Source organism: Podarcis melisellensis (genome assembly GCF_964234715.1).
Source record: "Podarcis melisellensis genome assembly, chromosome: 3".
NCBI classification, from domain to species: Eukaryota; Metazoa; Chordata; class Lepidosauria; order Squamata; family Lacertidae; genus Podarcis; species Podarcis melisellensis.
The window spans coordinates 93,233,967-93,253,616 of record NC_138530.1 but is presented as its reverse complement, the minus strand read 5'-3'; the positions used below and the strand labels follow the sequence as shown (position 1 = coordinate 93,253,616).

At 43.2% G+C, this 19,650-nt stretch overlaps 1 protein-coding gene and 1 long non-coding RNA gene across 4 annotated transcripts in view; one reads left to right on the top strand and one right to left on the bottom strand.

Moving 5' to 3' along the window:
- MBOAT2 (membrane bound glycerophospholipid O-acyltransferase 2) overlaps positions 1 to 12,101 on the bottom strand; it is a 71,146-nt gene extending 59,045 nt beyond the window's left edge. Inside the window, exon 1 of one of the 3 annotated variants that reach the window (XM_081906307.1) lies at positions 11,754 to 12,101. In XM_081906307.1, the coding sequence (XP_081762433.1) occupies positions 11,754 to 11,825 (72 nt within the window). In that variant the 5' untranslated portion in view covers positions 11,826 to 12,101. Of the gene's footprint in view, positions 1 to 2,517; positions 2,657 to 11,753 lie in introns of those variants that run through there. The other 2 variants (XM_081906309.1, XM_081906308.1) reach the window with 2 other exon arrangements.
- LOC309367394 lies at positions 5,212 to 19,350 on the top strand. The gene is made up of 2 exons (XR_014167128.1): positions 5,212 to 5,759; positions 18,545 to 19,350. It is a non-coding gene; the product is annotated as an uncharacterized lncRNA (long non-coding RNA).
- Positions 19,351 to 19,650: the final 300 nt, after the last annotated feature.

Below are 19,650 nucleotides of genomic sequence, written 5' to 3'. Positions count from 1 at the left end.
GGCATGTGGGAGAACATCTCATTTCAGCAACCTAGTAAAATGTGCCCACTTTAAGTAGCCTGGATAGCTCAGTTGGTTATACCATAGTGGTGATAACACCAAGGTTGCAAGCTTGATGATCCTCAGGGTTCCTTCTAACTCTACAATTCTATGAAATAAATGACCTCAGTGGGACTATCCACATGTTTAAAAAGGTAAAGGTAAAGGACCCCTGACAGTTAAGTCCAGTCGCGGACGACTCTGGGGTTGCGGTGCTCATCTCGCTTTACAGCTGAGGGAGCTGGCATTTGTCCACAGACAGTTTTACCCAGTCATGTGGCCAGCATGACTAAGCTGCTTCTGGTGCAACGGAACACCGAAACCAGAGCAACGCACGGAAATGCCGTTTACCTTCCCGCCGGAGCAGTACCTTTTATCTACTTGCACTTTTTTTGGCATGCTTTCGAACTGCTAGGTTGGCATGAGCTGGGACCGAGAAACGGGAGCTCACCCCGTCGTAGGGATTCGAACCGCCGACCTTCTGATCGGCAAGCCCAAGAGGCTCAGTGGTTTAGACCACAGTGCCACCCGCATGCCTATCCACATGTTTACATAACTGTATTTGTTAAAAAGCAATGTAGAGTATTAGGCAACAAATATATGGCCCTTTAAATTGATCATCGTTTCTCAGGTTTGGTAATAGACAGCATTTGTATTATTTGGCTCAGGCACTGCATTTAGAAACCAGTTGCTGGAATTGCTTGTATACAGCCAGTACATTAATCCACATTTTCTGCTTTTCACAAGCATAACAGTGAAGTGTGGTTATTTGTCTCTGCATCCCTTGGTTTGATCTATTCTTCAGCCTTTACAGAATTTATTCTCATAATACATATTTCTTACTCAAAAACACAATGCTTTTTCTGTTGTCAAATCAGAGTACAGAGCGCATATGTCAATTTTGAATAGGTCCGTGTTTGTAGATGATTCTTCTTCTGAAGAATTACAAGAGGAAACTAGTTAAGGATAAGGTTCCTGCTTCTTCATATTTTGAAGGGAAAATATGTGAATTTTACACACACTGATTCTTCACACATATCATGCTGAAATAAATTAACAATTTGACCTCAAGCATCAGAACATGAGTAATCTCAAGAAGCACTCCATTTTTATATCTAAAACCCTAGTGACAGCTCAGATTTAACAGTAAACCAAGGTGTGGTGTTACAAGCAAGAAAATACTGGAGTTTCAATTTCCCGTGCTCCCTGTTCCCCTTTCTGAGATGCCATTTCTCCACTTATTTCCTGGTTCTCAGCAATCCAAAATTAGCCATTTTGCCCAAACTGCCCCAAAACTAGTTTGCCCTCAAAGAAGAGAGTGTATCAAACTTGTGTCTTTGTGGGAGTGCTTTTAATCCCGCAGAAATGTCTGGTGATGGAAAGGAAAAAGGGAGTTCACGTTTGCCAATTTCCTCCTCTCCCACTGCAGCCAAAAAATTATACAGAACATGTTAACCGTATATGAAAGTGAAAAATGAGTCTGTAGGTTGACATTTTCATCAAATTACCCTAACTGTGCCAAGATTTGCCTATCCTGGCTAAGAGCCGTGCTGAATATCAATTTAAAGCCATAGCCATATGTGCGCATCCTGCTCCTTATACTGGTACGCTAAAGTAGCCTGATGGCAGATAAAAGCAAACACCTTTTTATGGGGCTATTTACTTTGGAATGCTTTATTGCACTTTACCTGCCACTGGCATTTACAGTTTTTTGAAATTTCTCATTTTCAGAAGTCCTGGTCTCCCATGTCTTCTTTATTTAGCAAGTCTATGCCTTCTTCACCACACTACAACTCCCATCATCCATGACTACTTGTCATGCTGATGGAGGCTGATGGAAGTTGGGAGTCCAACAACATCTGAAGCACTACAGATACTCAATTCCTGGTCTTAATGATTATGTTCTACACACAAGTAATACATGAATGAGGTTTTTAAAAAAGAGAAAGAGAGTATACCTCTCTAACATTTCGAATGCCTACTCTGACTCCAAAAGCAACAAAGTACACTTATATTATTCCTGTAAGTTCAACATGATAGACCAAACGCTCTGTTAAGTTTCTCAACGTGCTGTTAGAAGGAGACACAATCCCAAAGACAAGCAGACCTCCTTACAAATATTTCTGGCGCTATATCCCTGCTGAAGAAGACATTTACAGCTCTTGACCTTTACACAATCTTTTGTGTAATGGCCCAGTGAGGCAGGAAACTATAGATAGACATATCCTGGCTTATCGCAGTACGCAGCCAAGAGAAGAGCTGCACATATATGCAAAAGGCTCGTGAACATTTTGGCTTCTTAAACTGATATATGAATGTCTGGATGTGGCAACTGACTTCTTCCCCAAGCCTAGGTTGGCTGTTATCTTGAAATGTCCCAATGTGACAAATAAAGAGGTGTCAGTCTGGAAAAAAACCAGTGATCACACTACTTAGGCTATGTAAGTTCATTCCACTTTTGACTCTTGTCAAACAGACCTTGCTAGGATTTGATGGGTCTGCATGGCCAGGCACTTGCCAAGGTCCCATGCTCCAGGAAGGTGTCCCACTGACAAGAGCTCCCTTCTCTTCACCATTGCAATCTGCTTGTCTCTCGCTCTGACTCAGAGGCCATGAGCAAACAAACAGGAGGAGGATCTGTCACTCACTACCTGCTTGCTCACTGGCTCTGCTTGACAAGCAAGCAGGTAATAATAGCCAGTGTTAGAAACTCAGATATACAGTGGTACCTCGGGTTAAGAACTTAACTGGTTCCGGAGGTCCGTACTTAACCTGAAACTGTTCTTAGCCTGAAGACCACTTTAGCTAATGGGGCCTCCTGCTGCTGCTGCGCCGTCGGAGCACGAATTCTGTTCTCATCCTGAAGCAAAGTTCTTAACCTGAGGTACTATTTCTGGGTTAGCGGAGTCTGTAACCTGAAGCGTATGTAACCTGAAGCGTATGTAACCCGAGGTACCACTCTATAAACTAGGTGCCAAATGGCTCCTTAAACCAAGGTGACAGTTGCCAAAACGGAATGTCTAGTTGACATTTTGGGGTAAGGCAGCTCTAAAGAATCTTATTTTTCAAATGATGGACTGACTGTGAGTGATTCAAAGACATCTGGCTAGTTCAGATGACTACCTTGAGTTGGGTTAAGGACTCTGAGAACTTAAAGAAGAAAAGTCACTTGATCCAGGGACAGTTCGCATATATACGGGCCTGTTCCGACCTCTTTTTCTTAAAGGTGACACGAACCATTCACAATGTTAAGGCTATTCTTCACAACTGTGAGCAGGGGAGTGGGCTGGGGTAAGTGAAGACAAGCTGCAACAAGTAACTATAACGTTGATCACCGCTCCTGGCTCAGGCTGCACGGGAAAAGCATTTGGGCTCCTGAAATTCATTCTGATTGTGCAGATAAAAATATAACTGATAGAATTCTACAGGGATGTTGTATTACTGTGTGAAAACTGTCAAGATTCAATGATCCTCAGTCATGCACCTCCAGATGGTAGAGATGTCAGGCGCCATCCTGATACCCGGGCATCTTCACTTGGCTGGTTGATAGCCCAATGCAAAATGTGCCTGGCTAATTTTGAAGACCAGTGATAGTAATGAGGTGGCAGAAGTGGAGCCGCCACTCCAGCAAAGGCAGTGAGGGTACAGTCTCATTGAGGTATGGGAGGCTATTGGGAAGAGCCAGTGTGGTGTAGTGCTTAAGAGCAATGGACTCATAATCTGGTGAACCGGGTTCCCTGCTCCTCCACATGCAGCTGCTGGGTGACCTTGGGCTTGTCACACTTCTGTGAAGTCTCTTAGCCTCACTCACCTCACAGAGTGTTTGTTGTGGGGGCGGAAGGGAAAGGAGATTGTGAGCCGCTTTGAGACTCCTTAGGGTAGTGATAAAGCGGGATATCAAATCCAAAATCCAAATCCAAACTCTTGCCCAAGAGCCCTCCTAAACTGAAGCCCACACTAAACCTCCTGGCGTTTGGTCTGGTTCAAAAAAGCTGTATGGTGAAAGTCAAGTGAGACAAAAATGTGTGCATACCTGGCCCAGGTAAGCCTCTTTTCAAACTCTGATTGTCCATCTCCAGCCAAAGCCCACACAAGGCAAATTTTCCACCCCGTTCCTTGCTTTCCCCACTACTAATTACATTTCTTTGGCACGATATAAATTAAAGCATTAGTAGCATTTGAAGAAGAATTGCTGCCTTCCAAAGTAGTGAGAGGCACCAAAGTCTGGTCCTAAAGTTAAGGCATATGGATCAGTAGTTACGCTGCTGCTACAGACTCCAACAAAGTGCCAATTTTAGAAGGGTAAGAGGGCTGGAATTTCTCTAATTTGTATCCTAACACTTTCTCTCACAAGAGTATAGTTGAAGATATCGCTTTAAATAAATCTTAGGATCACGGAAAACTAGAATATATCCCAAAAGTATTTCTGGAGAATCAGATATGTTGATTCAGTGAGCCTGGGACCCTAAGATTAACCAGTGATTGCGCTGCTGTGTGTGTGTGTGTGCGCACACACACACACACACACACACACACACAGTGGCTGTAGTTTACACATGCTTTAACATGACATGCACTAGCAGGATCAAGCTACAGCGAGCCTTGGGCTTGAAGACTCCCCACCTCCACTTCTTACGTGCCTGGTTAAGTGCAGCTTGCCATGCTGGCCACACCCAGAACCAGGGTTAGCAATAGTTAGCTTAAACAAGCCAGCTTCAGAAACCATGATTTGAAGCTAGCTTGTTTTAAACTAACCATAGTTAACACTAACCAGAGTTTGTCCGGCCAGGCAACATGACAAGCCATGAGTAATCAAACACACAGGTGAAAGAGGAGAAAAAGAGAGGTGGGGAGCATGCAAGCTTGTAGTTTTCTGTGGCTCATTTCCCCTTGAGCACGCTACACTAAACCATGGTTTGGCATGACATTGTCAGGGCAAATAACATGTATACAAGTGAAATCACCAGACCTGAAACCAATTTCTTGAACTAAATTTTCTGAATCTTCTTCTGGTTTAGACACTGTATGACAAGTTGCCATTTGGGCATAGACAAAAAGTCATGGAATTTTCATGTGCACTTGGTCAATAGACAAAATCTGTTTAAAGGCAATCTGTAAAAATACCCAATTTGCAGCCCAGAATTTGCCATCTACATTTATAAACTAGCTGCTGCTTTGCATCAAGCCATTTAATTATAACAGTAAATGCTCAAGCCTTCGGCTATACAGAAAATTCATTCCATACAGAAAATATTTCACCAGTAATCATATTGCACTTGATTTTCCCCCATTCCCAGCCGCTGAAACTCCTGACTTAGAACCTCTCTCTTGTCTCCACAATTCAGAGCAATTTCCTGATGGGGAAGAAGATTTAGATCGTTCTCTACTTTGCCCTGGTCTCTTGAATCTACCATGGCAGCTTTCCCTCTCCAATAGCCAAGAGGCTGTACAGCACCTCTTTTCTATCACAGCTGCCCATTTCTATGGCAACAGAAAAGCAGCAGTGTTAAAACAGATTCTTGTCTTCCACAGTCACCAGGGTCAGACTAAACAAGGGCAAAACAAGAGGCCCAAAGGCCCTTGGTGCAAGCAGAAAAGATCTAATGACAAGTCAAAATGAATAGTGGCAGATAATGAATTCTGGCAGAGATAACTCTGAAGACTAGATGGGAAGGATCTCAATTGTCAACTCACAAGATAAGTCATTCAACAACGATAAGGTAACAAAGAAATAATGCCTAGCTTTACTTTTTTCCTCCTCCGTTCCCGATCCCTTTTCCTTTTGTGTCAGTTATTTCAGGCTGTAAATCTGAAACGTTCTTATTGCAGTTCTTATGCCGTGTTGGCAGTTCTTTTTTTTCCTTTTTCTTTTTTACTGAAGAGCAAGGAACAAATTCACTTGCAACATCAGCTCTCGAACATGATCCCTTTTTTCACAATGTGCTATACAAATTAAAGAGATAGGAATTCAGAAAACCCAACTCTACATAAATTAAAATAAAGCAGCTTTATGCCAGTAACCCAACAATGCAACTAACCAGCAGCAAAGGTGTTGGAAATTAAAAAATAATTATTATTTTTTATAATTCCAAGTCTACAACGTGATTTATCATATTTATTCTGTTGATCCTCACTTATCTAGATGCAGAAGAGTACTATCTTTCCCACTGTCCTGGGGTAGAGATATTTCCCAAGTCCATGATTCCATAGGAATGTGAACATGGGACTCTGCCCAACACAGTGCATGATATGATATCAAACTTGTTATAAAGCACCAAAAGTGTACCATCAAACCGACCCCTTCTCCCAATATTCTTCCTGATTCCTGCCCATCATAGTATTCTAAACACTGAAGCCTGTAGCAAAAAACATTGTTGGGGAATTAACAGTGGATGTTTTGCACTAAGAGCCTAGATAAATACTTTAAAATTTAATTAATAATATTGAAAAAATAATAATATTGAAAAATAAGTGCCTTTTTAATGCTAAAAAGCAGAAGCAGGTTTACCTCTTCCTGAGAAATTGAACCTGCACTTTTTCTTCCTTATAGCTTCACAACCAAGAGGGTTCATGATTTACTTTTTAATGAAAAGTTAAAAATTCAAGGAAGGGAACAGGCCCCTACAATCTTGCCCACATCTACATCCCTGGTCATACTATACAACACACATGCATAGCTCCAAAATATGGTTTGAATAAGAAATGAGTTACAACCTTGTGCCTTCTCATAATCTCAGAAACCAGAAGAAAAAAAATCCACTTCAAACCATGTTTTTCGAAACCATTTTGAAGTTGAGGCACTAAACGTGATTGGCCGATTTGTATGTCATAGCAAAAAAGGTGTTTCTCCTCTGAACTGAGCCAGATATTCTTTTTCAACACATGGAGAGGAAAAGTTACTTCACTTTATATCACAGACGCCAAAGCTTCTCTTTTTGATTAGCACAAATAACCATAACATAAGGAGCCAATTTCTCATTGCTCTTTGCCACACCCAACCCTTGTTCATGATTACCTGACTACACTCTGTGCATTAGTGTGGTTCGTTCCACGTATACATACAAATACACACTCGATTTCCAAACAACTGCAGAACTATAACAAACAAAAAATGCAAAACACATCCTTCTTGGCTCTTTGAATACTGCAATTGTGCCTACGCATAAATCAACCTGTAGAAAAACCTATCTTACTTTGTAACTCACAACTGGCTTGAATACCAAAAAATTTGTAACACTTGGGAAGAGGCCATTATCTTCTGTTGCAACAAAATAGCGTGCTCCTTCAGTCCCTACTATGCTGGTGCACGTGCTGCTGTAGCCAAGGAACAAGAGGGAGGAAGGGAGGAAAACACGAAAAATCCCACTGAAGCAAGGGCTGGCACGCAATGGACATAAGAGATGAACAAACTGAAATCATGACAACCTGGTGTCAGGAATGTGAAATATGGGTTATGCTTGCTCATCGACCTACAAGGCAGAAAGGTTTTATGGCAAGGCTTGTCCTACAGGGGAGCAAGAGATACTAGTAAAGGGCCCTAAACAAACTGAAACAATGAAAGGAAAAGAAATGGACCCAGATGGAGCATGCAAACTGGAAGGCATGAAGGACAGGGGAAGACTGACTAGTCCCCAAAGCTTCAGGATACAATATGAAATGATGACATCTTACTATTTCATACGGAACACCAAACTGTCCTAAGCCCATGTCTGCTTTTATTCTTGCACTGACAAATTTGCAGTGCACAGTATTCAGCCCAAGATCTGTTAGGTTTTCTCTTCTGAAGACGTTCTTATAATAGTACCATGAAAAGTAAGCTTGTTTCCTATGAACAGTCTTCAGTCCAAACCTGCCTTCCCCACCCTGGTGCCTCCAGATGTTTTTGGACATGTTCTGGCCTTCATGGTTGTGCTAACTGGGGATGGTGGAAGCTGCACATATTAATTTGTATCGCATTTGTATCCCACCTTTCCGCCAAGGCATTCAAAGTCGTATGTATGGCCGTTTTTCTCTCCCATCATCTTACCCTAACAACAACCCTGTGAGGTAGGTTAGGCTGAGAGACTGTGTCTGGTCTAAAGTCATCCAGAAGGATTCGTGGCTGAGTGCTGAACCCAGTTTTCCTTGGCCCTAGTCCAACATCTTGAGGGCAAAGGCTGCTTCACACTAAACTTTGATCATCATCAGAAGAGCACAATTATGATTCACCAACCAGGCGGTAGGGGAATGACTTTTTTTTTTCTTATAGGCACACACTTGTCAACTGAAAGGGCTTGAACAACTCCTTTATGAGGAAAGGTTACAACATCTGGAGCTTCTTAGTATAGAAAAAAGGAGAGTATGGGGATATGATAGAAATGTACAAAATTATGCACAGTGTGAAGAAAAGGGGTCCCCCCCCTACAACCTAAGGCCAATTAGAAAAACCCAATACTACAACCCAAGGCCATTCAATGAAGCTGAATGTTATAAGATGAAGATGAATGCTCTAAGATTCATGACAAGGAAATCCTTTACACAATATACCAGGTTTCCTCAAACTCGGCCCTCCAGATGTTTTTGGCCTACAACTCCCATGATCCCTAGCTACCAGGACCAGTGGTCAGGGATGATGGGAAATGCAGTCTCAAAACATCTGGAGGGCCAAGTTTGAGGAAGCCTGCTATATACTATGGAACTCACTTTTACAAAGTAATGCGATGTCCACCAATGGGGTGGCATTAAAAGAGGATTAGATAAATTCATAGAGAATAAGGCGATCGATGGCAACCAGCTATGATAACTATGTTCTGCCTCCACTGTCTGAGGCTGTATGTCTCTAAATACCAAAATCCCAAGTGAAAACAGTACTGTTGTGTTCACGTCCTGCTAGCAGGTTGGCCACTATGAGAACAGGATACAGTGGTACCTTGGTTTACAAACTTAATCCGTTCCGGAAGTCCATTCTTAAACCAAAGCATTCTTAAACCAAGGCTTTTTTTTCTCATAGCAGTGGGGGACTCAATTTACAAATGGAACACACTGAATAAATAGGAAGCGGAACATGTTCTGCTTCCAAGGCAAAGTTCACAAACAAAAACACCTACTTCTGGGTTTGCAGCTTTCTTAATCCAAGTTGTTCATAAACTAAGCTGTTCTTAAACCGAGGTACCACTGTACTGGATTAGTCTGACCTTTTTTGAATGATTGAGCAGGGTTCTTCTTCATATTTATCAGAAGAATATTTAAACCTTTAAAAAGTTGTAATAGGCTTGCAAATACTCATCTCAGAATTTAGAGGTGGCACGCCCACTGCCTTGGGTACAGAACACTGTACCCACAAAATATGCTGCATAATCAAATAGGAGGTTTTTTAATGTACCACACATTTTGTATAGAGGTGTATCTGTGTCACAAATTACCAACTCAGTCTTCCCTGCTTCTGGGAATTTTTGAGACTGAACACTATCCACTTTTACACAGCAATTACGTTGGCCATAGGTGTTTGCTATAATGCAACTTAATAAATATGAACAGCAGACATGCCTCCAAGCACTCAGTGAACACATTTTAGAGAAATGCAGTGAACCAGGGACTTTCCATTCATACTCACACCTTGGTGCAGCAACTCTACTGTAGCACTAGTAAGCCCACGGTGAACATATTTCATAAAAGTGTGGAATGGTTGACATGACGTTATACTCAACTGCTAAAATACCAACAGGATTAGCAAAAACGTAGATGAAACCTAGCAGATGCGGCACAGCAAAAGTTGATCCCTGTCCTAATATAAGAATGAAGCACATAATTAATTCACTCCAGGCAACGTTAAGCACATTTTGGTGCCACTGATTTCAGTAGAAAGTTCTCCTCCAATGAAATCAATGGGTCTTAAAGGCCTTAGCTTTGACCAGATTGTAACCTTTGTCAGCAAAACCTACATTTGTCCATAAAACAGAATCATATTGCATCATGTACCTGGGAGCACATACTCTCAAACTATCAGGATTCAAATGTTAAGGCATATGAAGTCTATGGTCCGTGCGGCAACCTTGCATTCAGCCCCTGATTTAGCTTTGACAGTTTCTTTTAGTTTTATTTATTGTCAGATACCCTAAACACAGAAATTTTCAGCTCTGCTCAGAAGATATTACAAAAAGTTTTCGGGTGTTTCCAAACTACTACTGCTCTTTTTCTACTTTTCAGAAAGTACTACCAATTATTTTTTAAATGTATCCTTTGTACGGGGAGAGCTTTCTTCACCACAGCACAAGAGTAATTTTCCATTTCTCTCTTACTAAAAACACATCTGTACAGTCTGCCTCAAGTCTTTTTTTTAAACTGTGGGGTACATAAAGGGTGTTTTTTTTTAATGAGAAGATAAATTTTCACACCCATCGTTTACTCACTATGAGATTAGAAGTATCAGCGTGACCAAATACAAGTAAAGGTATTCACTGGACCGCCCACAGATTGAACTTGAGAACTGTAGTTCCACATCTCTCCCCTCCCCCTCCCTGGATATACAAGTCAAGTAAATAGATTTGTGTGCCTCAATTCCCCCAATGACATGCACTCTTCTTTAGTACAGGTAATGTGCAATGTTTACGAACTTTGCCATCACCTAGCATTTTCAGCTTTTCTGAAAGGGAAAATCAGTATACACATACTATCACTTGTATTGCTTCTGTGTAAATATTACAATGCATTGCCTTTATGCAGACTCACGAAATAAATACTCGGCATTCAACTACAGCACACAGCACCCATTAACTGCAAATCGTTAAAGCTTCCCAATGTCTGGCGCCCCACAAGTCCCTCTCTCAGCACAAGGAAAAGGAAGATTCCGCTCTGCTATTTCTCCCAAGGCCAAACTGAAACAGATGAAATTCTGCCCCCCAAGGAGGTCAAATGGGAATTTTGCCACAGGTTTTAATAGAGCCAGGGCTTCCCCCACAGCCAACAAAATAGCTCAAGGCTTCTGGTTCCCAGTTTCCTATTTTAAAGTCTCTGGGTTGTACACAAAGTACATTTCTAACAACGCTGCTTTTGGGGAAATGACTGTGATTTAAACGCTTATCGATCACGGTTTGGAAAGTAGCAGTTTATGCACATCAATAAGCTTATCACTCTTCCCTATAGCACCTGTAACCAAAACGTTGTTTTCCCCAATGATTAAAAAAAAATACAATACGACCTTGAGATAGTTAAAACACCCGCTTAATTATTATTATTATTAATTATTATTATTATTATTATTCAGCAACAGAATTTTGCCAATGCAGAGGCTTAAAAGAGGCGGCTGTCTAAAACGGTAGGCAAAAGCAACCACACATAACACACCCTAAGAACATGATGGCACATACAAAAGGGTGGATGTGTGCAGATGCATAATCACCCCAACACACACACACACCCTCTCCAGATTCCTCCTTTTTTTGCGCACAATATACAGCACTGAACAGAGAGGAAAAAAGAGATGCAAGATAGGCAGTAGATGCAGAAACGCATGTAAAAATCTAATGACCGGGGCCGGGAATCTGCTACTTTCGGGTGGGCAATGTGGGGTGGGGTTGCAAAGGGGGAGGAATGCAAGCTCGGAAACACAGAAAAAGGGGGAAGGGATAAGATGGGGGGGAGGGAGGAACTACATCCTATTCTCATTCCCTCTAAAAGCAGGAGGGCGGCTGCTCTTTGCTGCTCCTGCAGCCGCCGCCGCCGCCGCCGATCCTCACCTGGTCTATGGGCAGCTGAACGGCGTTGCTGAGCGGCTGCAGCAGCGTGGAGCCGGTGGTACTGGTGGTCATGGCGAAGGAAGCTCGCTCTCCCCCCCGACCCACCCCCCGCCCCGCAACTCCGGGGCCGGCCCGGGAAGGATGGGGAAGCGGGGCGAGAGAGGAAAGCGGGAAGAAGAAGGACCAGCCGCCGCCGCCGCCGCTTCTCCCCTCAGAACATCAGTCAACAGCGGCAGCGAGGAGGCGAAGGGAAAAAAAAAAAAAGCCCCAACCCTCAGCGGCGTCGTGACAACAAGGGAGGCGGGACGGGGGCGAGGAGAAAACTCCGAAGTGACAGCGGCGCCGCCCAATCGCGGGGCACCCGAGGAGGCGGGCCAGTAAGTGGCACCGGCGGCGCTCAATCCGAACGCGACCCTGCTCTTGAGTGACGGCGCCGCGCAGGGAAGGGCGCCAATTGCTGCCCAGCCGAGGCAGGGCAAAGGAGGAGGCTTCTTTTTGCGGGTTGGGGGTGAGGGGAGAGAGGGAGGTCGAGGCTGGCTGGCTCGGCCGGGGAAGATGGTGCCTTTGCAGGCGGCCGCTTCTGGGGAAGAGGGAGGAGGGGAGAGAAGGAAGGAGGTTGCGGGTTCATGCACTTGTTTCAGTGGGGTTTTGGGGCGCGGGGGCAAGCTGGAGAGGCGCGCGCGTCGGAGCGGGGCGCCCCCTCGTTTAATGGGGTGTGGGACACAATAGGGGCAGGTTGCTTTGGAGGGAAGTGGAGAGGCGCAGATAGGAAGGGGCGGAGTGCTTCTCAGGTAGGCGACCTGGTTTGGGTTCCGTCTACCTTTATGGGGGATGCATCCCAGGCAGGGAAGTCCGCCTGCCCCTGCGCCGTGGCCCTTGCAATCATTTAGCAGGGTCATCTCCCCCTTGCAAGCATTTTTCAGGGTCATGTGTGTATGTGTCCCAAAAGCCACCTGCAAAGATGAATACACTCTTATAAAGAAGCCATGCACTTCGAAAATAGCAGCAGCAGCGCCGCGGCACCTTCGCTGCTGGGACCCGCTGAAAACGTCACAAAGGTTTTGTGACGGAACTTGGCAAGTTTTGTGCAGGGTTGGGAGTTCAGCAAAACAAGGGAATGGGCGGATAGTGTGTTCCTGGACATGACGGAGAGGAGAACCCCAGGTTGTAGTTAGTAACCATTCTGAGGGATCGAAAAGATAGGTGCGACCTGGTTTGCCTGTGCATGTGAGAGGAATACTTTTCCTTACACCCAGGTCCTCAGGCACAGAAAAATACTGCTGTTGGTTTATATAGGTACTTGCATCCTTCTTTCCTTCTTTTTAGCCTACAGGGGCATTCAAAACAGCTTGTAAAATATTCTCCGTATAAACACACTAAAATCTGCTGCAGGAGCAGAGATTGCATGGCATCCACAAGGAACCAGGACTATCTAGGCAGGATTTCTGACATTCATGCAACTCCCTTTGAGGTTTTCTGAGGCAAGGAACTGGGGTTAAGTGGTGGGATCTCACTCAGCCCAGATGGCAGAGGCAGCCTTCAGTCCCTGGCTGGCAGCCCCTCAAAAAAAAGAAAGAAATTTCCCTCTGTGGCTCAAAATGCACTATGTGAGCATTTCAATTGTACCTCCACATCTCAAAATCCACCAGTTACCAATATTTTCACAGGAAAGATGCGAAAAGCAGGAGGGGAGGACATTGCTCTGAATAACTTGAAGCATGTCTTTAGTCCTGTACAAGAACCAATGTCATAGATTCTAATGACTCAAAATCTGGAAGGAGAGTTGAACAATGGATATTTAATATTTACCCAACCCTTAATATTTACCCAACCCTGTTCTCAAGCTACGTTCACCATTTTCTCACTTCAAAGAGTGACTTTTCCTTTTGTGAACATTTTCAAGGAAAAGTAAGATAAGCAATTACTGTATGCAGTTACTGTAGCCCCCCCCCCCCCCAAGTCTTAGGTGATGTGTTCCTAGGCCACAGTGCCAAGCGGTTCTGGCCTTGGTGTGATGCTGCCTCCCTAGTGACTCGTGGGTCACTATCCTGTCCTGGCTCTGCGAGTGCCATGGGTAGCCCCCATCTGCGGAATGGTGCACAGTGAATGAGGTGGATTAATCTAATGACAATGTAATTTATGTAATTAATTGCATATGAATCACTAGTCAGGAAAAGTGGGTGAGGCTACAGGTGAGTACTCCTGGGAAAGTAGGCTGCATTCCAACCATGCAAAAGTCATACTCCCATCCTTCATCCAGACAAGTAAGGGGCATTATCACATTCCAGCCAGACAAAAGCATTTGAAGAGAGGGTTGTATCCTGTGGAGAACCCCAAGGGCCAGATAAATAGGCCACATTTGGCCCCCAAGCTGAGGTTCCTCACCTCTGCTTTAGAATCTCTGAGTCTTCAAGAAGGCATTTCCAGAAAGATGTTCCAAGTCATGTGTTGAATTACCTCACCTCACTTGGCAGGAAGCCCATGTACAAGCATTAGGATAATAGATCTGGCTATGCTTCAGTATACGTTTTCCATAGTTCCTCTTCAAGTGTTGATTTCTGAATATCAATACTCAGAATGCTGAATCAGCCCACAATTATTTCACAGCAGAGCCTCTGTTACAGCTAGGGAAATAATGGTTGTGCTTTTCAGTAATCTCCATTGTGTTTGATATTCAGAGCACTTTTCAGTACCATGGTGCCTGCAGATGCTTCAGGTTACAGACACTTCAGGTTACAGACTCCACTAACCCAGAAATAGTACCTCAGGTTAAGAACTTTGCTTCAGAATGAGAACAGAAATTGCGAGGTGGCAGCGCGGTGGTAGCTAAAGTGGTACCTCAGGTTAAGAACAGTTTCAGGTTAAGAACGGACCTCCAGAACGAATTAAGTTCTTAACTCAAAGTACCACTGTATATTAACTAGATAGAGAGTTTGGGTGTGATACAATGGGTTTTTGAGTCACCATATTCAAAGCCTTGCTCAACAATTTGGCCTTCCTTTGTTTGATTGTGTATTCAGAGTTTGGGCTATCCCAGAGGTACCATTCACTTGCTTAAATACACACATCTAAGTGAGTTTTAAAACACACTTTCCACACCTTGGTCATTTGCAGATATCATTTTTTAAGGATTTTCTTTTATTTTTATTTCTTTAAATCCAAATCCTAAGAGAAAGAATTCTACCTCGAGGGCATAATTAAAAATGAACAGGATTCACAAGCCTAGCTTTTGCTTTTATGAAACTGGAGGCAAATAAGCATTACCTAATTAACAAAAGGAAGAGAAAATAAAAACTGCCATTGTCCTTGGGGAAGTTGCGGAAATTATATTGCGCAGGAAGTTAAGATGATGACTCTATCTGTACTGTGTACTTTTGCCCTTTTCTGTAGAAAGAGGAGAGCTATTTCTCCACATATAGCAAACATCGGGTCTTACCCGACAGGGCCATTTAGCTTTTTCATTCAGGAAGGTGAAACACACAGCTTCAGGCAGTGTAATTTAGGTAGACAGCTAAAGCCAGGAATTGATATCTGAGAGACGTTAAAGTCTTCACCCTACCAGGGGATGGGGAGTAAGACAAAAGGGGCATTTGATGCTACACTTCAGGCAACGAAATATTGGGCTGGCGCTGTTTGACCATGATCCTTGCCTCTGCCCCTTGCTTTTTTCTTTTTCTTTTGCCTGATCCAAAGCATAGCCCCTGGTCTGTCTTCAACTACATTATTTACTTGTGGGCTTCCACCTGCCTACACCAGCACTGCACCTCAGCAGTGGTTTGTCTCGGAGCTTGATATAAGCTTGACACAAGTTCTGCTCCCTGGTCTTCAGGCAAAATCTCTTATTTAATATTTATATCCCACTTTATAGCTCCAAGAGATTGTCAAAATAGCTTACAAAAGATTCTCAAAATAAAATCACACTAAAATCAGCACGAGAACAGAAATTGGATGAGGTCTATATGGAACCAGGATTTTTCAGGCGGCACTTCTTGAAGTTACTGTCACCCAGTTTGGTGTGACTGGGCCAGTTTGGATACCTATGAAGATACCATCACTCATCTGGAGATTGTGGAAACAGGTTTGTCCGTAACTGGAACTTGTTGGACACCATTTTGAATCAAGATGGCAGACTGAACCATTCCAAACTGCGCCAATTTGAACACCTCTGAAGATTTGTCTTGTCTCAAGTGCAGTTACTTTTCATTCAACAAATTGTTTTTCTTTGTTTAAAAACACAGGAGGACAAAATTTCCATGGCACCACAGACTACCTAGATGAGGGGGAGTCCATACGGTGAAAATGTTGGTGCATGTGGAGGGTTGGTGCCCTTCATTATGAGACTCTTGCAGGATACATGCCATTTAAAGCACCAGGAAAGCTATGTTCTTCAAAGCAAAAATATTTGAGAAAATATAGTACTTAAAAGTCAGTTGGCTCCAACTTGGAGTGTTCTTGGCCTTTATTGGCACAGCAAGTGATAGGATTAAGCCAGGCATAGTCAACCTCAGCCCTCCAGCTGTTTTGGGACTACAATTCCTATCATCCATGACCACTGGTCCTGTTAGCTAGAGATCATGGGAGCTGTAGTCTCAAAACATCTGGAGGTCCGAGGTTTAAGGATTAAGCTTAAAGAACTAGCAGGAAGATACAACAGGCTTGTTCATACGACCATGATATGTGAAGGAATGGATAATGTTGCTGCTTGATCTGGAATGCACCATGGATACAGTGCAGAATTACCACAATCCTTGCTCAGGAGCCTAAAGGAGCTTCCAGACTCTTTCTATTTTGGGGTGGGATCCAATCACACGGCAGCAAATTCAGATTGCAAAATTAAAGCTCATTTGGCACTCTTGCACCACAAACCTGCTTACCCCCCAAATCAAGACTTTTTGCAACAAGAAAAGTGATGGGGAAATGCACTGGAAAGAATGGGATAAACATTGCTTGAAGCAATGCAGTCTAACCTTGTGAAAACAATTCAGGAAGAATCTTCAATAAACAGAACATCTGGAAGTGGCCTAAGCTGCTCTTACAGATGGACAAGGCCAATGCAGGGAGAGAGGCCAAGCACTGGCATGGGTTGCCATATGTCCTGTTTTTCCAGGGCACGTCCTTTTTTTCGTAGGTAGAGTTGTCATAGCGATCCATAGTTAAAAGTAGGAGTCGCCCATTGTGTCCTCTTTTTTGCTCTTCAAAATATGGCAACCCAACTCAAAAACAATCTCTAGGAAATGCTTTCTTTTCTCTCTCAACTATGAAGCAGCCATAGGCACAGATCTTAAAGCTCACAGTCAAATTGTTGGGATTATTAGGATTATTATTTGATGAAAGCATTTCGAATGAGGCTTGAGTGGGAAGTAAGTCATACTTTCATGACAAGAAGTCATTGAACGCAGCCAAATGTGATGCCACTCAAGCAATTACTGTTTGCAGAGACAGACAGCATGCTTAATATAGTGCCTTTTCTGTTCCTTCTTTTGCAAACAGCCCATAGCACCAAATGTTGTTGTGCTAAATAATACGAGGGATTCTAATAAGGGTGGCAGCCATGAAAGGCATGTCACTGCAAGCTCCAGGCCTTTCCCACTGTTATCTGGCTCCCGGCCCAGTTTCTTGCCTCTTTCATGCCCTGATAAGGGGAAGAGAGAAGCCCTCTCGAGGGAAATGTCCACCGCAGACTTTGGTCGCCCACAGCTGACCTCACCACAACCAGCCACTACCAAGAAGTCTTCCCCAAACAGGAATCCTACTGCAGACAGAGGAAGTGAAATGGAATCTGTGACGGTGATAAATTATGTCACTTCAGCCATAGGTGGCTTATTTAAATACTACACAGGCCAAGTCTCTTCCCACAGGGGCAGGGTGTTCTCTGCAGTTATTCATAGAAACCATGTGGTGGTTTTGAGGTGTGGTGGAAGGCAGTGCTATGGCACTATTACAATATCTATGAGTGTACGTGTAACATAGATCCCAGGGCTGCACTGGCTTCTGAGCAGTCTTTCTGCTAGACCTTTGGTCTCATCCGGGAGTGCGATTTTTTCTGTTTGCATTATGTTATAATGAGGAGTATTCTTGATAGTAGATTCATTTGTGACTGAATGAGTTTTGGGCTTCCAGTTGAAATGGGAGACAGCAGCTTTTAGATATAGATATATACATAGAGATAAATAGATACAGGGTTACATACGCTTCAGGTGACAGACGCTTCAGGTTACAGACTCAGCTAACCCAGAAATATTGCTTCAGGTTAAGAACTTTGCTTCAGGATGAGAACAGAAATTGTGCTCCGGCGGCACGGCAGCAGCAGGAGGCCCCATTAGCTAAAGTGGTGCTTCAGGTTAAGAACAGTTCAGGTTAAGAACGGACCTCCATAACGAATTAAGTACTTAACCCGAGGTACCACGATAGATATAGATAGATAGATAGATAGATAGATAGATAGATAGATAGATGATAGATAGATAGATTCCATAGCCCCTAGAGCTCTGCAGCTTCCTTGGCAAATTGAGATTGCAAAATGATAAACCAAATATTAAACATAAATTGAAAGGAGATCATAGACTGGTCATATATTTGTTCATTCTATCACATTTCCTACACATGTTTCCTGGCAGCTGCATGCATCTTAACAGAGCCACATTAAAGAATAATTCATTTGCAAATATCACCACAATTGTGATGATTTTTAATTCCACTCACCTTCTCTATCTGTGGTTTACTACTTCCGCAATCATTACACTTATAAAGAAGGTTATCTCATCATACTATCTTAAATTTCTGCATTTCAGGGGATTTCCTTCCTCTCCTGACAACTGAAAGTAGAACCATTGGTCTTCTAAGAAGAGCTAGATGATTCCTTATCCCGTGGCTCAACATAACATTGTTGGCTGCTTCCAATCATTCTGTGCGTTGAGGAGTTCCAGTGGCACTGTTCTCGAATGTTTTTGTTTGCTTTGAATGAGGAACAGAGGAAGGTGCCACATGCTGTCAGACCACTGATCCATCTAGCCCATGATGATGAGGATGATTATAAATATTTATACCCCACCCATCTGGCTGGGTATTGTCAACACTGCCTAACAGCAGGCTTACAGGCAGGAATATTTTCTGGTTCCACCTGGGGATGCCAGGATTGAACTTTGAGCCTTTTTCATGCAAGGCATGCACCTTGCTTTATATACAAATGTGCAAGCAGAGCATAACTGGAAACACAGAGGCACTCTCGTGAGGCAGCAGATCTCCTCCTCAACAAGACACCCGGACAGAGATGTCCCACATCTAACACAGTCTCTTCAGCCTGGCTTTGCTCCAAACTATAAAAGCTTATTTCTTCACATGATCAATATACATCTTCTCCCTCCTCTTAGCTAAAGCAGAGATGACCTTCTGAAGCTCTCAACCTGGCTATCTTCTTCAAGGCATTGAATAAAGATCTCTAAATATCAAGGAACTATCTTTTAACAGCTAGCTGCTCAGCTGGCCATTCTGGCAATCTGCTTAGCAAAGGAATGGGTTGCTACAGGAGATGCTCTACTATGGGTTTTCACTGCTAGGACTTGCATGGAAGGATAATAAAAATTCAGAATGCTCCACCCTTCCCACAAGGAAGAATATGAGTTGCTTTTAGAACCGTGAGCATTGATTTTCCCACCCCTTCAAAGCTTTGTTGAGGTTGTTATTGTTCCCTCAGTCAGTCTCATATTGTCTTCATATTACGATGAAGAAGGTGTCGGATCTATTGCTCACAATTCATTATTTTGTCATTTCCATAAAGACTTCTCCGCTGGATGTACAATCCAATTGGGGGTGGGGGAAAGTCTCCAGTTCTGACGATTTTGAGAAGAGTTAATAATTCAGACACACAGTTTATTATATATAATATTACTTCTCTGCT